Genomic DNA, 16987 nt, shown 5'->3' with positions numbered 1-16987 from the left:
GAGAGGGGGAACAGAAAAGAGGAGGAGAGAGTGTCCTAATTAGTGTGTTCACATGACTGATTTCCATGCACACAAGCTAATGCAAATTAAAAAGACGAGGGGATTTCATATTGCATGGGTAAATTTAGAGTTAATGCGTGAAACTTGTACTACACCCTGTATATGATGCTTGATGCCCTGATAAGACTTGTGTTCTGATTTCACTGCAGTAACCACTCTCATCTAATGAAAGGAGGGCTAAATGATTCTCCAGGCTAAATGTGTCTCTTTTCTGCTCAAGACTGCAGTGTGGAACACAGCATTATGTGCTCCGCATTACCATGCCAAAATGGCTGACCTGATTATGTAACTATTATAGATACAAGCAATTTTGTCAAATGTATACTACTTTAAAGCACTCTACTTTTTTCTTAGAGGATTGAAGGAGAAATACATGTTTACTGTATAAAGTACAAAGCTGTTTTTCTTTGAAACAGTTCATTGTTTACTGTTTGTACTGTATCTTGGCTCCTCCTTGTCAGCATGGTCACCTGATACAGGTCCCCGCAGGTCACGGATCAATCGTTTGATTGTCCTCTGGACTGCAACTGCCTTGCAGCCTCTGTACCCTCAGCCTCATTATTCAGCTGCAAGCATCATCCACTTCAAAGCAAAGTTCATTAATGTAGGTCCACAAATTACCCAGAGCGCACTACAGAGACTGAGCAACTGAGCCCAAAATGTAGCAGCCTGCCATGGCCTAGGGCTCTTGCAATGAGGACACTGCAATACAGACACGCACACACACACACACACACACACACACACACACAACCAAATATGCTCTCTCTTTCTCTCTCTCTCTCTCTCTCTCATACACACACACACACACATTAAGGATAACAGTTAATTTGCAAGACCCATGATGTGAATGTGTTTTTTTGTGCCCAGAGAGACCATTTATTTCCAAACTCCATTAACACAGTCCATTTGCTGATGCGGTAATGAAAATAGATTTGGGGGATTTTTTTCAACCAATCTGATTATGAGGTATGCTTCTCCATTTTGCATAATACAAACCTGACATTATTACTTGTACACATAGGAGTATCTATCGAATATAAATATGTAACATATATATGTTACATATATCTTCCACTTCAGTAAATGGGCCTATTCATTTTAAAATTCAGAAAAATGGGATATGATGTTATGTATTATAGTTATCGCAAGAATGTTACATTCAAATGTAATGTAATGGACCATGCTGAAACCATTACAGGCAAGATGCTTTTATACTGATGTATAGTGATATACATAGTAACTGTCATTACTGATATTTCCCAGCCACACTGGAAGATTTTCGTCATTTAGTGCTGATGTACACTGTACACAATATGGTAATGACATTCAAGTATGTGTGTGAGAGAGACAGAGTGGATTTAATGGTAAATTACTGTAAATTACAACTCATAACGGCCTTCTTTTTTCTCATATGCCAGTGTACTTGTGGTGTTGTGACTGGTTTGGCAAATGAATGGGGTAAACAGACACTCACATGCTGGCTGGATGGGCTGGTGCTTGGGGTCTTCTAGGACTAAGCTGACACCAGTGATAATTAGTTTATGCTTCACTCTGTTGGTGAAGATTCACCTAAGCCCAAGGATTAGGCCAACTATTGGATCACTCCAGCTAGAGAACATTGAGCAGACTTTCATTATCTGCATTATCTGACCTTTGGCCTTACCTCTAGCAGCTCTCAGACTGATGACCTTGAATGAGCACAAACAAACAATTCTTCACTCAAACACACAGCGAGAGAGAGAGAGAAAATATGTCACAATGACCTCCTATATGTTGGTATATCATACATCATAAATAATTTGTAATTCTTCACTAACAGATTGTAATGTTGTCTGTGTAGGATCCTATCCTAATTGAGTGTGTAATACTAATCCATGACTATGAGAGAATCTCTTTCTCTCACTGCATTCAGGGTTGTGCCTCAAAGGTAGGTGGAGATGCCATCAGTCAAGGAGGTATGATTTAGTCACAGTGATTTAGAGTCTCCCACACTCCCTTGGCAGTTTTAAAGAGACCCCCCCCACACACACACACACACACGCACACAACACACGACACACAAAGCCTGGCCTGACCCCGGGGAAAAGGCACTTCATCAAGTGCCCAAAAAAACCTTCACACCTCTAAATATGATGGTGCCCTGGAGGCATGTTTGCCTTTCAGCCCACCACCTCACTCCCCTGTTGGCCATTCCTTACTTTCTGATGTGTGAGAAACATAGACAGAACATTTCATCTGTTTCAGCACACTTGTGATGACAATGTACGCATACACTACAATATTACTGCTTATGTCTGTACAGATAGGCAGCTGGAGGAATGATAGGGAGATTTATAAGGAGTGATACTGATGATAAATTGATGTCATGCTTCTCCAGAGGGATCTTAATATCTGATGAATGTAACATAACCAAACGACTGTGGATGACAAACATTGCATACAGCACCTGGAGTTGGGGATAATGACATTTGTACCTGTATTTTGCTTGTCTTGTGTTTTTCCCCCTCACATAAATGCGAATACATCTGTTTCTATGCACCTGTTTAGTGCATGTTGCAGCCTGGGAACAAGATAAATAAAAAAGTATGCATATTCATAAACAGGCATGAATAAATCAACACACCAGTCAACCATGCAGATGACACACAAGGATCACATTAGTTTCTCAAAGTCAAACTGTATTAAAATTGTGTGAATTATTAATTGTACCCATAATATAGACTGACCTTGAATGCTAATTGTTAAGGTCAGAACCTATTATTGTATATTTGAATGTTTTATTAGCCTGGAGGAGCTGATAACTACCTGAGCCCCTGCTCTCAGTGCGGACAATTTAAATGAGCATGAATCCATTATAATGGCAAACTGAATAAAATGCCTTATTCACACTGTAACAGACAACAGCAGATTGTCCATGGGAAAAGACCTCTGACAAGATTCTATGCTTATTACTCAAGGTAGCCATATCCTCAAGTCTTTTCAACCAAACCCATGTCACCCTGCAGTCTCAGTATAGCAGACTTTTAATAGGCCTATGAATGATATATGGTGGTATAAAATATGGTAGTGGTTGGTCATACTGGTCCTACTCCCTTATTCACAGCATCTCTCCAACACACAAACACACACACACACACACAAATTAATATGCTGGACCGCATGAATCAATCCTGTTCTTTAACTGCTTTTGACAGCAGGTGTGAGCTACTGTGAGTAACTTAATGCATCGTGGTGTTACTCACACGGGAATGGGAGAGGCTTAGCAAGGAAAGGATGTTTGTTTTTCTTTCCCTTATAGTCCAAACATGTGTGAAATCCCTTCTGTCGCTGACTGTGCTTCTGTTCCTTTCCTCTCCCCTCTTTCTCACACACATAGGAGGAAGATGTGAAACCTTTGATAGACTATGAATTATGACAGGGCAATAATGGAGTATAATAGCCTAGGCCTAACCTACTGCAAAGCGAGAGATGTTTTTTGGAAATTGTTGCACAAGCCCACTTTGTGAGACTATATGCCAGACTATCATCTAACATCATCATTCTAATGTTTGTGGAGGCTACTGGGGAGGCTAATACATCAAGACTTTCCAAAGAATATGTGTGACAAACGGTATCTGGAGGCTCAAGTCGGTTGTAGAGAAGACTATTATTGAGGCTGGTTGGAAGGATCGGTAGCCTATGTGGGGTTCTAGCGACACCTGCTGCTGTTCTAGGCCTAGCATGAGCCATTTCAATACTTCAAAACCAACAAAAAGTTTTTGTTTTTTTAGTTGAAATATTTCTTCATATTCGTAGATCGTGTATCTAAAATGTATTTATTCGTTTATTACAAAGTGATAACGACGTCTATAGCAAAGATCCTTGATTACTACTCCGTTTTAACCCTCTCTGTCTATAGCCTTTACACAACATTAGGCGGAATATTTTTGTACCTCGATGGTTGCCGTAGTAGGCCCACGACAGAAATATGGCCGCCTCCTTGATGGTATGTCTGCTTTTTAATGTTTGCGTGAATACTAAATGCACAAAAACATAAGCATTAGTCATAGTTAAAAATGGCTTTCTCACATTAAACGAAAGCGATACGTCATGTTTTACGTTGGGTAACGGTAGCTTAATATTGGGAAATTACAAGGTTAGCCTATTAGGTGGCTGTGCATTTAACGTGGGTGTCTGTCGTTACCAGTCTCACGTTTTCAGCAGGTTTACTTTTCGGTTTTGTCATATAAACATTATGAGAACTTGCTTGCTTGTGCGGCTGAACTTGGCCAATATAGCGTTGTAGCATGCACACAGCTTTTCAAATCCTAGGTTAATGGATGGAGTTATCATGTCGATGCCATATGGACAAAATAGTGCTCTATATTTAGCCTGAGCAGTGTGTTGAAAGATAAACAAATCAGTTGAAAACGTAGACATATTTGACAATCAGGCCAATTATGCCAGACAGCCTCGGGGAGAATGCAAGAACTTTAGGGCTTCCCTGGTTATTAGCATTATTTAACCATGGTCGTCAAAATATGGCTGGTTGTTGTTCTGGACTAATACAAAAGTGTCAATTACTCGGGAACATGGGGGCTCATGAACATGCCCCCAGAGTGCGGCACTATAGCTGTCTGGCTACTCTAGCTGTCGGCTGCAACAGCTGGAGCTAGGTCCGATTGTTTTTTTGTTTTTCTCATAAAGACAGTACTCGGTGACCACACAAAAACTCTACTTTGGTATGTAGGTCTAATGTATTTACTTGAATCATGTCCGTTTTCGGCTTTCGGCTTTCCAAGATGGCGGCGCGTACACACGCAGCGACCTCTCTCTGTCCCAACCGTACGGTGTTTTGTTCGTTTAAAAAGTGTTTGTCCGAAAGTTTTACGTGTTCGTCTTGACCCACAATGGCCGCCTGCACTACTCCACCTGCACACTTGAACACTTGCACACTTGTACACTTTACAACTTGGTGTTGTTGTCCTGAAAACACAACACTTCTGCTGCTCTTACATAACGTGCACCACTATGCCACTTTCTTTATTACTTAGGTCAAACAGTATTTTATAGTATTTTACAGTATTTGCACTAGTATTTTATTGACTGTCTATGCACAATTTCAACAAAATTTTGCTGCTCTTATTTTTTCATTATTATTATATGTGCCCTCTTATTTACTTTTATTTACTTACTTTTTGTTTACTTGAATGTTATGTTTGTCTGTGGACTTAAAATTGGTCAAATATGTCTTGTCTTCACCGTGGGATAGTGAGAAACGTAATTTCGATCTCTTTGTATGTCTGGAACATGTGAAGAAATTGACAATAAAGCTGACTTTGACTTTGACTTTGACTTTGACTTTACATGGGAGTAGATTTTGATAGGCCTAGCTACTTGACTTTTCTCAGACTCTTGCGATGACTTTTACATGCCCATTTAATGGAGGAAAGTATGCCTACTGTCAACTGACTACCCAAGACTGTCCCGGCATTCTGTTTTGGTCCCAGTTGGAAACTATATCTTATACAGTATTCAAAGGATTTTCTTACATTCTCTCTGCATTCCTGTCAAGCTCCGTCAGCTTGGACAGGGAACAGAGCAACCATTATGTTCTTTCCAGAAATGTTCATTTCAGGGCTTTAACTGGTCACTCAACAATATCTTATTCACAATGTTGTCCCTAGTAAGCCATTCCTGTGAGTGGCCATGTGCTTACTTAGGGTCATTGTCCTTTTGAAAGGTGAACCTTCGACCCAATTTAAGGTCCTGAGCACTCTGGACCAGGGTTTCCATAAGCATATCTCTCTGTATCTTTCTACATTCAGCTTTTCTTCAACCCTGTATCAGTCACTCCGTCCCTGAAAAACACTTCTACACAAGCATGATGCTGTCACCGCCATACCCCTGTTGGGATGTTATTGGGCAGGTGCTGTGTGCTTTTCTCCTGACATGATGTTTTTGAGGCCAATTTTCCACTTTGCCATTTTAAAAGTTTCTCCCAGGATCTTTGGATCTCAGCCAAAGTGTCCATCTGATTCTTGGTGACCTCTCTTACCAACACTTTTATAATCTCCCTGTAAATGCCTCTTTATTGACATTTTTCTATATTTGTTTCTTATGTCTGCACAGGTGACACGGGGATCCTGTCAAAGGATGCCATGGTTAGTTGCCAGGAGATACTTGAGTGTGACTCCTGCATCTCCGCCCAACATCATCACCCGATTCCTCTTGCGGTTAAGTCAGCAATTCTATGATGTGGAGCAGTTTCTGAACTGGAGCTCCACCTTCAGAAACAGGCTTGTTCGGCGTAAGAACCTGTGAGTGTCATCATAGTCTGCATGCCATTTAGTTTCAGTACTGTAGTCAAAATTTTCAGTACTGTAGGACAAAACATATCTTCCAACTGTAACAGCTGTTAACATTAATGATTAAGATGATAACATGATAAAGGATTAATAATATAATGTGTTTGACATGATTATCCAGTTAATATTTAGTATTTAGTCACAAGAGCCTAGTACCGTATATCAAATATATGACACCTATTAACTTTTCTCTACAACTAAAACAGTGTTTCCACAGAGGGTTTCTTCTTTCAAAAGTAATGAAATGTATTTACGAGTCATCAATTAATACATGCATAATAAAGTGCTTTTGGCACACATACATTAATCAGTCCAATCACTTGAACCATACATTAGGCTAGATCCCTTGTTAGCACCCTGAAAGGTGTGATGTTTCTGTGATACTTCTGTATATAAGTATAAGCATATATACTCTTTTGATCCCGTGAGGGAAATTTGGTCTCTGCATTTATCCCAATCTGTGAAATAGTGAAAAACACACAGCACAAAGTGAACACACAGTGAGGTGAAGCACACACTAATCCCGGCGCAGTGAGCTGCCTGCTTCAACAGCGGTGCTCGGGGAGCAGTGAGGGGTTAGGTGCCTTGCTCAAGGGCACTTCAACCGTGCCTACTGGTCGGGGCTCGAATCGGCAACCCTCCGGTTACAAGTCCAGAGTGCTAACCAGTAGGCCACGGCTGCCCCAAAAAATAAGAATTCTGTGTTTGGTTCCATTCATGTTTGCATTGAGAATCTCATTACAACCTTTTCTTTTACCTTTCTGTGTGTAGCTTCTATGGCTATGCAAAGCAAAACTATGGTGATAACATTGCAGCAGCGTACTACATATTGAGCCTGAAAGGAAGTTTCAGGTACAGTTTTGGATTCTTCCGACTACTCAATTGTATTTGTGGAAACTGTATGCAAATGGTAGGCCTAAGCAGCACCGATTCTGTAACCCTTGTTTTGAGAAGTAGTCCTGCACTCAGGTGCACCAGCACCCTTAGGCCAGTGTTCTACTTTACATGTCCGCACAAATACCTGAAGGTCTACTAAAGTATGTGTGAGAAATGTCAGTGTAAATGCAGTGCTGTGTAGAAATCTGTACACCCTGCCCTTTGACACAGGCGCTGAACATGCAGCCAGGTGTTTGTAGCCCTGTTCTACAAGGGCACCAACTATGCATGAACAGACTCCAGTCAGATTTGAAAATGACAATTCTGCTTTTGTGGTGTCTGCAGCTGTCCTTGTACATGTCTGCAAGTGAATACAGTGCTAGCATCGGTCCCCAGCACATTTCATAAGGTGTTCGGGAGAGTTTTACTCCTGCATAGTTCTCAACACAATAGTTATCACTACAACCACAACAGTAAGGACAAGATACTGCAAGGAGGTCTATTTGTAGAAACTTTAATTATGAATTGTCTGCCTTTGTCTGTTTATCCTTCTGATATTTTCCTGTTATTTACGACAGGTTTGCTGGACAAACAGAATGGTTCCGGCCCAATGCCAGAGGACGATTCAGCTATGAGTTCATGAGCTTCCCGGACTCTATGATTGAAGATGTTGACTTGAGTGGCACTCCCATCAACTGTGATGGACTAGACAACATTGGTAATGTCATCTCTTCTTCTGTCTCATCACTAATGCACACATACAAGTTACTTTTATGTCTATTTATGAATACTTTTCTTGTATATTCACCTTAAAGGAGAATTCCGGCGATGTGTGCACTTTTTGTGCAGAGAATTCCGGCGATGTGTGCACCAGATTTTAAGGGAGCTGGTCAAACCTGTATTTAGGCTGAGAGTGTATTTCAGTCTGAGCGGTAGTGGTTTTGTAATGACAATGCCTGCAGATCAGGATGGGGACCTTGATCCTTCCTGTCGTCCGTCATGGTGTAGTCAGACAAGACAAAGCAGTCGTGCGTGAAACACACACACATTAACAGAAATGACGCACAAGATTAGCAAGACTTCTGACCAAGTAGCTCTCTTAGGGGCTAGAGACCACAGACCAAGCCAATGGTCGGACGTCTAATTTTGTCTGGCCGGTCAATGAGCATCTGTAACTCCAATCGGTGTGGTGTGCGCAGCTCTGACACCACCTCAACAGGACTCCATTGACTAATGTGTGACCTATTCAACATGTTGAATCGGTGTCGGAGCCATCGGGAAGTCGTCTAGGTGTGCATTTGCCTTCTCAGCCACTGCCTCCACTCCCCACACCCACCTTCACTGCCCAGACTGCAACTCACATTAGCATTGTATAAATTCTGAGAGGATGCACTGCAGAATGCAACAATGTGTGAAATCAATTTTGCATAGCTCAGTGTGTTTGCAGTTTCATGCTTGTGCACACTATGTTTCTGCCCTAAAAATTTGTCTCAGCAATAAACCACCTTCAAATTTCTGATGACACATTGTTGACTTTGTGCCTATGTCTGCCTGAACCTTACGGTTTGTTGGCTCACAGTGAAAACACATTTTCTTCTCTCCTCTCCTTCTTTATCAGTGAGTCAGCTGCAGCTCCGGAGGCTCACCCTAAGGAGCTGCCCAGAGGTGGACGGCTGGTTCCTCACACGCCTGCACATATTCAGTGACACCCTGGAGGAGCTGGACATCTCCCACTGCCCCCGCGTTACTGTAGGAGCCCTGTGTGCTCTGCAGCATCTCAGGTAGTGTGGGAAGCCAGAAAATACCTCTATATGCATGCAAGCGCCTATGTTTTTGTTTGACTCTCATATGAAGTAGCTAATCCCAGGTGTGTGGGATTGAATTGAGTGTCCATCCACATCTGTCCCACAGAAAGCTGCGTCATCTGGACATATCTGGCCTCCCCAGTGTGCACAACCCTGGGCTGCTGCAAATTCTTGTGGAGGAGATGCTGCCACACTGCCTTGTGGCTGGGGCTGAGTACAGCCAAGGCCTTGAGGACACAATGCAAACAAACATACAACAAACAAGCATAAACCAGCCCACAGCACCAGAGGCCCAGCCACACGCAGAGGAAAGTGGGAAGACTAGCACTCAGAGACAAGGGTAGACGCAGTGACGCTTGGAACTTGTACACAGACACAATTATTTATATGAACTCTTCATTTCATAAGGTCAACCCACAATCACAGACAAAAGGGGGAAAAGAGGATGATCATACACGCATACACTCACACAATAAACTGTTATTTTGTTTCATGTTTGTTGCAAATTGCATAGCATTGTCCTCAGTGTTGAATTATTGTAATTCAACTACCGGTACACTAATTGTAATTAGTGTATTTACACTGATTTTGACATTCATCTGCACTTAAACATTTAAATGGGAATTGTCTTCACATGTACTCATTCATGTTTTTGAATGGAAGTGTGATTGCAGTTAACACTCCAAGGTTGATGCTGTACAGTTTTATTAAAACATTTTTATTAAAATGCTAAAATGTATACTGAATTGTAAGCATGCTGTCCATATCATGATCCATTTAGCATACAGTAGACATGTCATTATTTTTGTAATTGTAAATGTATTCATAGGCCTACAGTACCAACTATTGGCATTAAATGCATGTAATTAAACTGAACTGTGTACGTGTGAACAAGGTCTAACTCAACTCTGAAAAATGAAAGGACTGCTAGATTTGCATTTTAAACAGGTGTGAAATCTAGTTTACAGAAAGGTGTTAATCCTCAAATCCTATTAACCGAGGTGAAGTGCTTTCAGCTAGGTGGCAAACTGATTGAGAAGGCAACGTTGAACACTTTTTAAGACAAGACAGTTGTTTTTCGAAACAAAGCATGTATGTATCTAGCGTATGATTTTTTTGTGTGTATTTCACTGAAGTTGGTTCACGCATCATCCGTCACCGATATCAAAACACCGATTTACCATTTCTTCCCTGTACAAAATCGGGGTAGTGTTACGGCAATGTTGGAATTGTATTGCTGGTACACGACACATTGAAGGTTATTTTGCCACTTAAATGGTATGGGCAACGATTTTGGAACTCTTACTCCACAGGCAGAAATGGTCAAAGAAGGAAATAATACGCATGCAGCCGGTTTTTCTAGACGGATTTGTTTTGATGTAGGAACACTTCGGTAGTGTCGCAAAGATGTTTGGTGTCGCAAACATGACAATATTGTAAACATACAGTTGACGCTACACTGTCTATGGGTTGGCGAGCTCAGATAGATACTTTGAAGTGGAATCTTTCCATACAGTCTTGATTCCGTAGAGGTGTAGGCAAATCGAATAGATGTCTGATGCTCAAGGTAACAATTTTTCATTTTTGTGAAATGTCTATTATGCTCAAGTTAAGACAAACTGACAACTATGGACGTCAAGCTAGCGGCCTTGCTAACGTTCGTTCTTCATCTTGCATGAACGTTAAATCAAAGTGTTAATCTTAAAAAAACTAACTTGTGTACCTCTATATGTCATGTGTTGCTGTCACTTGATAGTTTAACTAGTAAATGCAGTATAGTATCTATTTATTTTGCTTTTAGAAGCCACAAAGCCAGACGAGGAGGCTCCAGTACCCCAGGTAAAAACCTTTAATCTAATCAAAGGTAGCCTGTCGCATTGCTCACGTGATCGCGCAGAAAGTACAAATGATCACCCATGCAATTATTGTATATGACAGAAACTTCACAAAAATATCTGTTGGTTTATATAGCTAATTAACTGATGTCTAATCATATCCAGGACCAGTCGGACGATAGCGACGAGGGTGAGGCATCGGGAGACAGCGAGAGTAAGTCATATATTTTTTTTCCTCCAGAGAGTTGGTCATTAATTGTGGTTTAAAATATTGCGATGAACCCTGTCCGCCCTGACCCATGCCTCCCATACTTCAGTGGATTTCCTGCGCAGCCTATTTTCTCGGACACTCGGCTTGGGGCCTGGAGAAAAGGTTTTGGATGAGTTGACGCTCGACGGTGTAGCCCGATACATAAATAGCGGCGCATGTAAGTGATAGTTTCTTTCTTAACCTCTATCAACTCTCTTCTGTATGGCGAGTATCCTACGATGTGAATGATGTGTACGATGTGTAATTCACGATGTGAATCGTGAATTTTCACAATATAGGCTCCTGGCTCAACTTTTCGTATAGGCTATACATCTTCCGGATGAAACAAGCCAGTGCGTTTCTGCATCTCCCCCTATAGGCAAGAATATCATCTGCATGGTCGGTGCTGGAATATCAACATGTAAGTAGCATGATCAACAATAGACTGACTCTTGATTTTTCTGTCTTTTGTAATCTCCCTGGTTTCTGCCAGTTCTGCATTGATGCCCTTCAGTTTTTCCAGTGTGCATGGTCTGTTATGTTTTTAGTTTCTTTCTGTAGTATGTCACACAACTGGATACCACTAGACTGGAATCTGAAGAACTGGAACTGTGGCAGTTGTCCAAAACTTCATATCCATATTTATAAAAGTCATCCTCATTTTTTTTTCACTTGTTTAAGACAGTATAAGGACATGAGAGAGTGCCGAGTTGGAACTGTGGTTTGTTTTTTTGTGTAAAGCGGCAGGCATCCCAGACTTCCGCTCTCCAGGGACAGGCCTCTATGCCAACCTTCAGAAGTACAATCTACCTTACCCAGAGGCCATATTTCAGATTGGTTACTTCAAGGTATAGACCCTCAGTGACTGGTGTTTTGGGGCTATGATTCACAAAAACATTTCTTGTTGTGCTTTTTATGTCTTTCTCAGTTTCTCAATTTCTCTTTCAATTTCCCTCACGGGATCAAAAGAGTATATATACATACAGTCTTTTCTCATCCTATGTTCTCCATGTTGTACTCTCAGACACACCCTGAGCCCTTCTTTGCCTTAGCCAAGGAGCTCTACCCTGGACAATTCAAGGTATTTTAGCTCACCTGCATGTTTGGAGCATCAGTTATAGTCATTTAATATTTGTGTACTCCTGTATGTATATTTTTGTAGTTGTATGTTTGTAGTTGACTTTATGCGTTATGTCTGAAGCCAACAGTGTGCCACTACTTTATCAGGATGCTGAAGGAGAAGGGGCTGCTCCGCCGCTGCTACTCCCAGGTGAGGCCACCACTAGCCCTGTAGCACTCAGATCATGAGAAGCTCCTACTGTATGTTCATGACCTGCTTGACATTCACTTATATCAGCCCCTGTTACATCTGTTAGGTCATCTCTGGTCTTTGACCGATGGGTTCTCCTACAATGGATTAACTGTAGATATTAGTATTATTATTATTGTTGTTATTATTATTTTGCGTAGAACATTGACACTCTGGAGCGTGTGGCGGGGCTTGGGGATACAGACCTGGTTGAAGCTCATGGAACTTTCTACACCTCACACTGTCTCAGCTTCCTCTGTCGCAAGGAGTACTCCCTCGAATGGATGAAAGGTTGGTAACTAGCAGATGCTTTTGTCCAATGTGACTTACAATGACATCAATAAACATTATTTTAACATTAAAATGAACAGTTTATAGTAACTGGCCTAAATATGGCCTAAATTAAAAGGAAAATACCAATTATTAATAGACTTAATAGAATTAACAGATTATATGTTTATAGTTATAGTTAAGAAATAACCATAAACATATACAAACCATGACTGCAATGTTTTGTAATTAATTAATCAAGGTTAACAGATAAGCCTTAATCTGATTTTCTCTGACCTGCAGAGAAGATTTTCAAGGATGAGATCCCCATGTGTGACAAATGCAGTGGATTGGTCAAACCAGGTGAGACTCTCCAGTTTCATTTTTTAACATTTTGGTTGGTTGGCTCATTTTGGTGCATGCAACATACGGTAGTTAGTGCACAAATGACATGACTCTCTCTCTGTCTCTTGCTCTTTTCCTCTCTTCTCCTCCTCTCTCTTGTGTCAGACATTGTTTTCTTTGGTGAGAATCTACCAGCCCGATTCTTCACTTCCATGACAGCGGTAAGAGAGACCAGAAGACGATAGAGCTTGAGTTATTTGTGTCAGTTGCCCACAGCACTGGTGTGATTGCATCTATTCAATTACCCATTTTGCTGTTCTTTTAACAATTTTGACATCTTATGATGAATATTGTTATTTTTTATTGTCATCTTAGTTCTGCCATGTGTTTTTTGTACATCCACATCTAACTATGACTTTTTGTTTTTTAAACAAAGCATTGTCTTTAATATATATCACAGTTCTCATCTACCCTCCTATCTATTCTAATGAGTGACATCCTGACATGGTTCTCAGGCATATAGCTCAACTGAGCAAGTAGCCTTATGAGCACAATAACCATTCACTATGCTGGTTGAGGCATTGAATGTTAATCGCTTTCCCATTTCTGTTGTCATAGCATTTATTTGTCTATGTGTATAGATGGATGTAGAATGGTGTGTGTGTGTGTGACTATATAAATAGTCTTTGACAGAGACATGTATGAATGGTTTTGATTCTCTCCTCCTTCTTATGAACAGATTTGGGTAGATGGGCTCTCAGACCCAATTTCTTTTATTGTGTTCATTGTCAATGGTGCTACTCTACATAAAACTGAATTGCATTTGAATGTAAGTGAATTGAATTGAAGTTAATGTCCCTCTGTTACTTTCTTTTTAACCCCCCAACCTCTGATCTCTCTCAGGACTTTCCTCGATGTGACTTGCTCATCATCATGGGCACATCTCTACAGGTGCAGCCCTTTGCTTCCCTAGTTGGCAGGTAAGCACCTGATGCCTCAGTGCTCCAGCTCATTTCATATCAGCTGTAGATTTGTCTCTCCACTTTTACCACATTTCAAACATGTCTCACATTAGTCGTTATGTGTGTTCAATCCACTGACCACCTACCACCTGATCGGAGTGATCATCTAGGGGCAGCCGTGGCCTACTGGTTAGCACTTCGGACTTGTAACCGGAGGGTTGCCGGTTTGAACCTCGACCAGTAGGCACGGCTGAAGTGCCCTTGAGCAAGGCACCTAACCTCTCACTGCTCGCCGAGCGCCGCTGTTGATGCAGGTAGCTCACTGCGCCGGGATTAGTGTGTGCTTCACCTTACTGTGTGCTGAGTATGTTTCACTAATTCACGGATTGGGATAAATGCAGAGACCAAATTTCCCTCACGGGATCAAAAGAGTATATATACTTACTTATACTTATCTCAGAAGGAAAAGACTGGTTGAATATTTACATGGTCTGTGTTCCTCAGAGTAATGTGAGAATTTGACCATTTCCATGTGTGTGTTGCATATTTATTTAGAGTCCCTAAGAGTGCTCCCAGGCTCCTCATAAACATGGAGAAGACAGGAGAGGTGCGTTTCCTGTGCTTTTGTCTTGTTTTATTTCATTAGATTTGCACAGTATGACCTCTGTGATCATATGTTGCTCTATCCCCCTCCCGCTCTGTTTCTCCACCACATTCTCCCTCTACAGTCGGACTTCCTGGGTGGGATGCTTGGTTTGGGTGGAGGGCTTGACTTTGATTCAGACAAAGCTTATAGGTAAGACAATGGCATTTCTGACACACACACAAATACACCTATCCTACAAATATCCTGCTTACAGCTGTTTAGTGTGTATACAAAACAGACATTAACTGCTGCTGCATGGTCTGTCAAATATGTACTTACAAGAAAGCTTTTGGTAATGTTATTGTTTAGGAATACAATCAACTGACATAGCATTATCCCCTTGATTTGGGGACAAATGTATGGGAAATGAGTGGGTGATGGGAATGCACACAGTTGTGAAAAATCCCATAGTGAAGCTCCAGTCCTCTCCTATAGAGATGTGGCCCACATTAGCACCTGTGATGAGGGCTGCCTGGCTCTTGCAGACCTGCTGGGATGGAAGGTAAGCCAAGCACACAACACCATAACGTTGGTCACTGGTGTTTTTGTTCATTATCACATGCTACCTTGGCAGTAGTACTAAGAACAAACACATGATGGCAGTAATCAGCAGATGGTAAGGAAGTACCTGCCTCTCAAGCACTGATAAACTAAGTTATCACTGTTAAATTGCTTGAAAACACAAGCTAGTTGCCAAATAAAATGGGGCAAAATGGGACATAAATCGGTCACTGTGTATACCACAGCTGACTGCTGCTGTGGTGCATTAGTGTTTTCTTGTGAAAATACATTTGTATTTGCAGTGTGTGTTCCCTCTACCGTCCAAGCTTTTATTATTTAGCTGATGCTTTTGTCCAATCAAGGCTCAGTGCGAATAGGAGACAGTATTGTAGTCATTATTATCCTGCATAAAAGCTACAACGCCAGTTCAGAGTCAAGTTAATTGACGGGATGTAGATGAGAGGAATAGACAGGATAAAGGAGGTCATGGTAAGTGCAAGTTAAGTTTGTTAGTGGTGTTAATAGAGGAGGTTAGTGCAAGTTAAGTGTGTTAGGTTTGTTAGTGCTGTTAATAGATGAGGTAAGTGCAAGTTAAGTGTGTTGATAAGTGCAAGTTAAGTGTGTTGATAAGTGCAAGTTAAGTGTGTTGAGTTAAGTGTGTTGATTGTGTTGTTAATAGAGGAGGTGCTCTCAGAAGACTTTAACAGAGTTTAGTCCTCCTGTGTTGGTGGTTGGAGGCTTTGTTTTTCCCCTCTGTTGAGATGGATAGGAGTATAATGTGCTGTTTCTAATTGGTTTCTATCCTAGGAGGAGCTACAGGAGCTGGTGAAGCGGGAGCACGCTTTGATTGACAGCAAAAACAAGAATGAGAAAGGTGGAGCAGCCAATGAGAATTCTTCAGCCACTGAACAGACAGCTCAGGGGGCGGAAGCTGGCATAAGTGAAAAGACTGAGTGACCAATGATCAATGACAAATGACATAAGAACAATGGAAAGAGATGCCCTGTGGCTCTGGCCAGTGGACTCTCCCCATCTCCCTCTTCAGTCAATCTCTTATTCTTTACACATCTCTCTTTTCTTTCTCTCTTTCTCTCTGTCCCTCCCACCTTCCCCTTTTGTTTGCAGAATCAGTAACATTTTCTATTTCTCTAACTTGGTCAGCAGAGTAATATGTGGTAATCAGGTTACTGAGACCTGCAAATTGATGATCTTGCTGTATCCATGAGAGGAGGTTTTAAGCCTCAGTTGTCTATACATGATTCTGAGCAGTTCAGCGGTTCATACACATCCACATGAGGCTGGTAATATCAATAGTGCAAATTATTACTTCAGATAAAGACAGTTAATTCTCTTAATCATGATTTTTAAAAGCAATAAGTCTGTATTATTTGATTATTTTGATAGAAGAAAGTATTTGAAAGATAAACTAACATTAATATATATGTTTTAATATTTTAAAACTTATCTGGAGCTTAAGTTTTCTTGTTTTTGTTGGAGGAAGAAGAAGTCGCTCTCTCTATTAGAGTGTTGCAGCACTGTGTTCTCTCACCATAACCTCAATATGATCGTAGAAGCGCACGTATGAACGGCAAGTCAAAAACAAGACATACAACTAAAGCAAATAAAACATTCTAAACAAAGTAGAACAGTGGAAGTGTGGGTTATTTTATAGTATGGAGTCATATCATTACCATACCCTAATCTCTCAGATTAAACTCAGACATGTTGTTGAGCCTGGTCAGAGCCCTGTGTGGTCCTGGCCCCAGTGGCTGCATTCG

General features: G+C 41.1%; 2 protein-coding genes across 3 annotated transcripts; both read left to right on the top strand.

Moving 5' to 3' along the window:
- The first annotated feature begins 3969 nt into the window (after nucleotides 1-3969).
- On the top strand, nucleotides 3970-9967 carry dmac2 (distal membrane arm assembly component 2). The gene is made up of 6 exons (XM_048264248.1): nucleotides 3970-4048; nucleotides 6175-6362; nucleotides 7182-7262; nucleotides 7865-8004; nucleotides 8905-9067; nucleotides 9198-9967. Exons 1-6 carry the CDS (start codon nucleotides 4031-4033, stop codon nucleotides 9433-9435), a joined length of 828 nt encoding a protein of 275 aa, XP_048120205.1. The 5' UTR covers nucleotides 3970-4030; the 3' UTR covers nucleotides 9436-9967.
- A 509-nt stretch (nucleotides 9968-10476) lies between these two features.
- On the top strand, nucleotides 10477-16852 carry sirt2 (sirtuin 2 (silent mating type information regulation 2, homolog) 2 (S. cerevisiae)). 2 transcript variants are annotated; one of them, XM_048264230.1, is made up of 16 exons: nucleotides 10485-10658; nucleotides 10893-10930; nucleotides 11092-11140; nucleotides 11244-11354; nucleotides 11556-11597; nucleotides 11918-12024; nucleotides 12201-12257; nucleotides 12378-12446; nucleotides 12647-12776; nucleotides 13059-13118; nucleotides 13266-13321; nucleotides 14004-14080; nucleotides 14618-14669; nucleotides 14791-14858; nucleotides 15144-15210; nucleotides 16017-16852. In XM_048264230.1, exons 1-16 carry the CDS (start codon nucleotides 10643-10645, stop codon nucleotides 16164-16166), a joined length of 1149 nt encoding a protein of 382 aa, XP_048120187.1. In that variant the 5' UTR covers nucleotides 10485-10642; the 3' UTR covers nucleotides 16167-16852. The 2 variants fall into 2 exon arrangements, with proteins under 2 accessions (XP_048120188.1, XP_048120187.1); XM_048264231.1 differs by lacking the exons at nucleotides 15144-15210; nucleotides 16017-16852 and adding an exon at nucleotides 15018-15109 and having other exon boundaries at nucleotides 10477-10658.
- Nucleotides 16853-16987: the final 135 nt, after the last annotated feature.

This window comes from Alosa alosa, chromosome 15 (genome assembly GCF_017589495.1).
Source record: "Alosa alosa isolate M-15738 ecotype Scorff River chromosome 15, AALO_Geno_1.1, whole genome shotgun sequence".
NCBI lineage: Eukaryota > Metazoa > Chordata > Actinopteri > Clupeiformes > Clupeidae > Alosa > Alosa alosa.
The sequence above is the reverse complement of the archived record's forward strand: the minus strand, read 5'-3'. Positions and strand labels throughout refer to the sequence as shown.

Coding starts and splice junctions, on each gene's coding strand:
- dmac2 (XM_048264248.1), top strand. Junction 7,263..7,864: donor AGCCTGAAAGGAAGTTTCAG/GTACAGTTTTGG, acceptor TATTTACGACAG/GTTTGCTGGACAAACAGAAT. Junction 9,068..9,197: donor TGTGCTCTGCAGCATCTCAG/GTAGTGTGGGAA, acceptor TCTGTCCCACAG/AAAGCTGCGTCATCTGGACA.
- sirt2 (XM_048264230.1), top strand. Junction 11,598..11,917: donor CGGTGCTGGAATATCAACAT/GTAAGTAGCATG, acceptor TTTTGTGTAAAG/CGGCAGGCATCCCAGACTTC. Junction 12,258..12,377: donor TCTACCCTGGACAATTCAAG/GTATTTTAGCTC, acceptor TTATGTCTGAAG/CCAACAGTGTGCCACTACTT.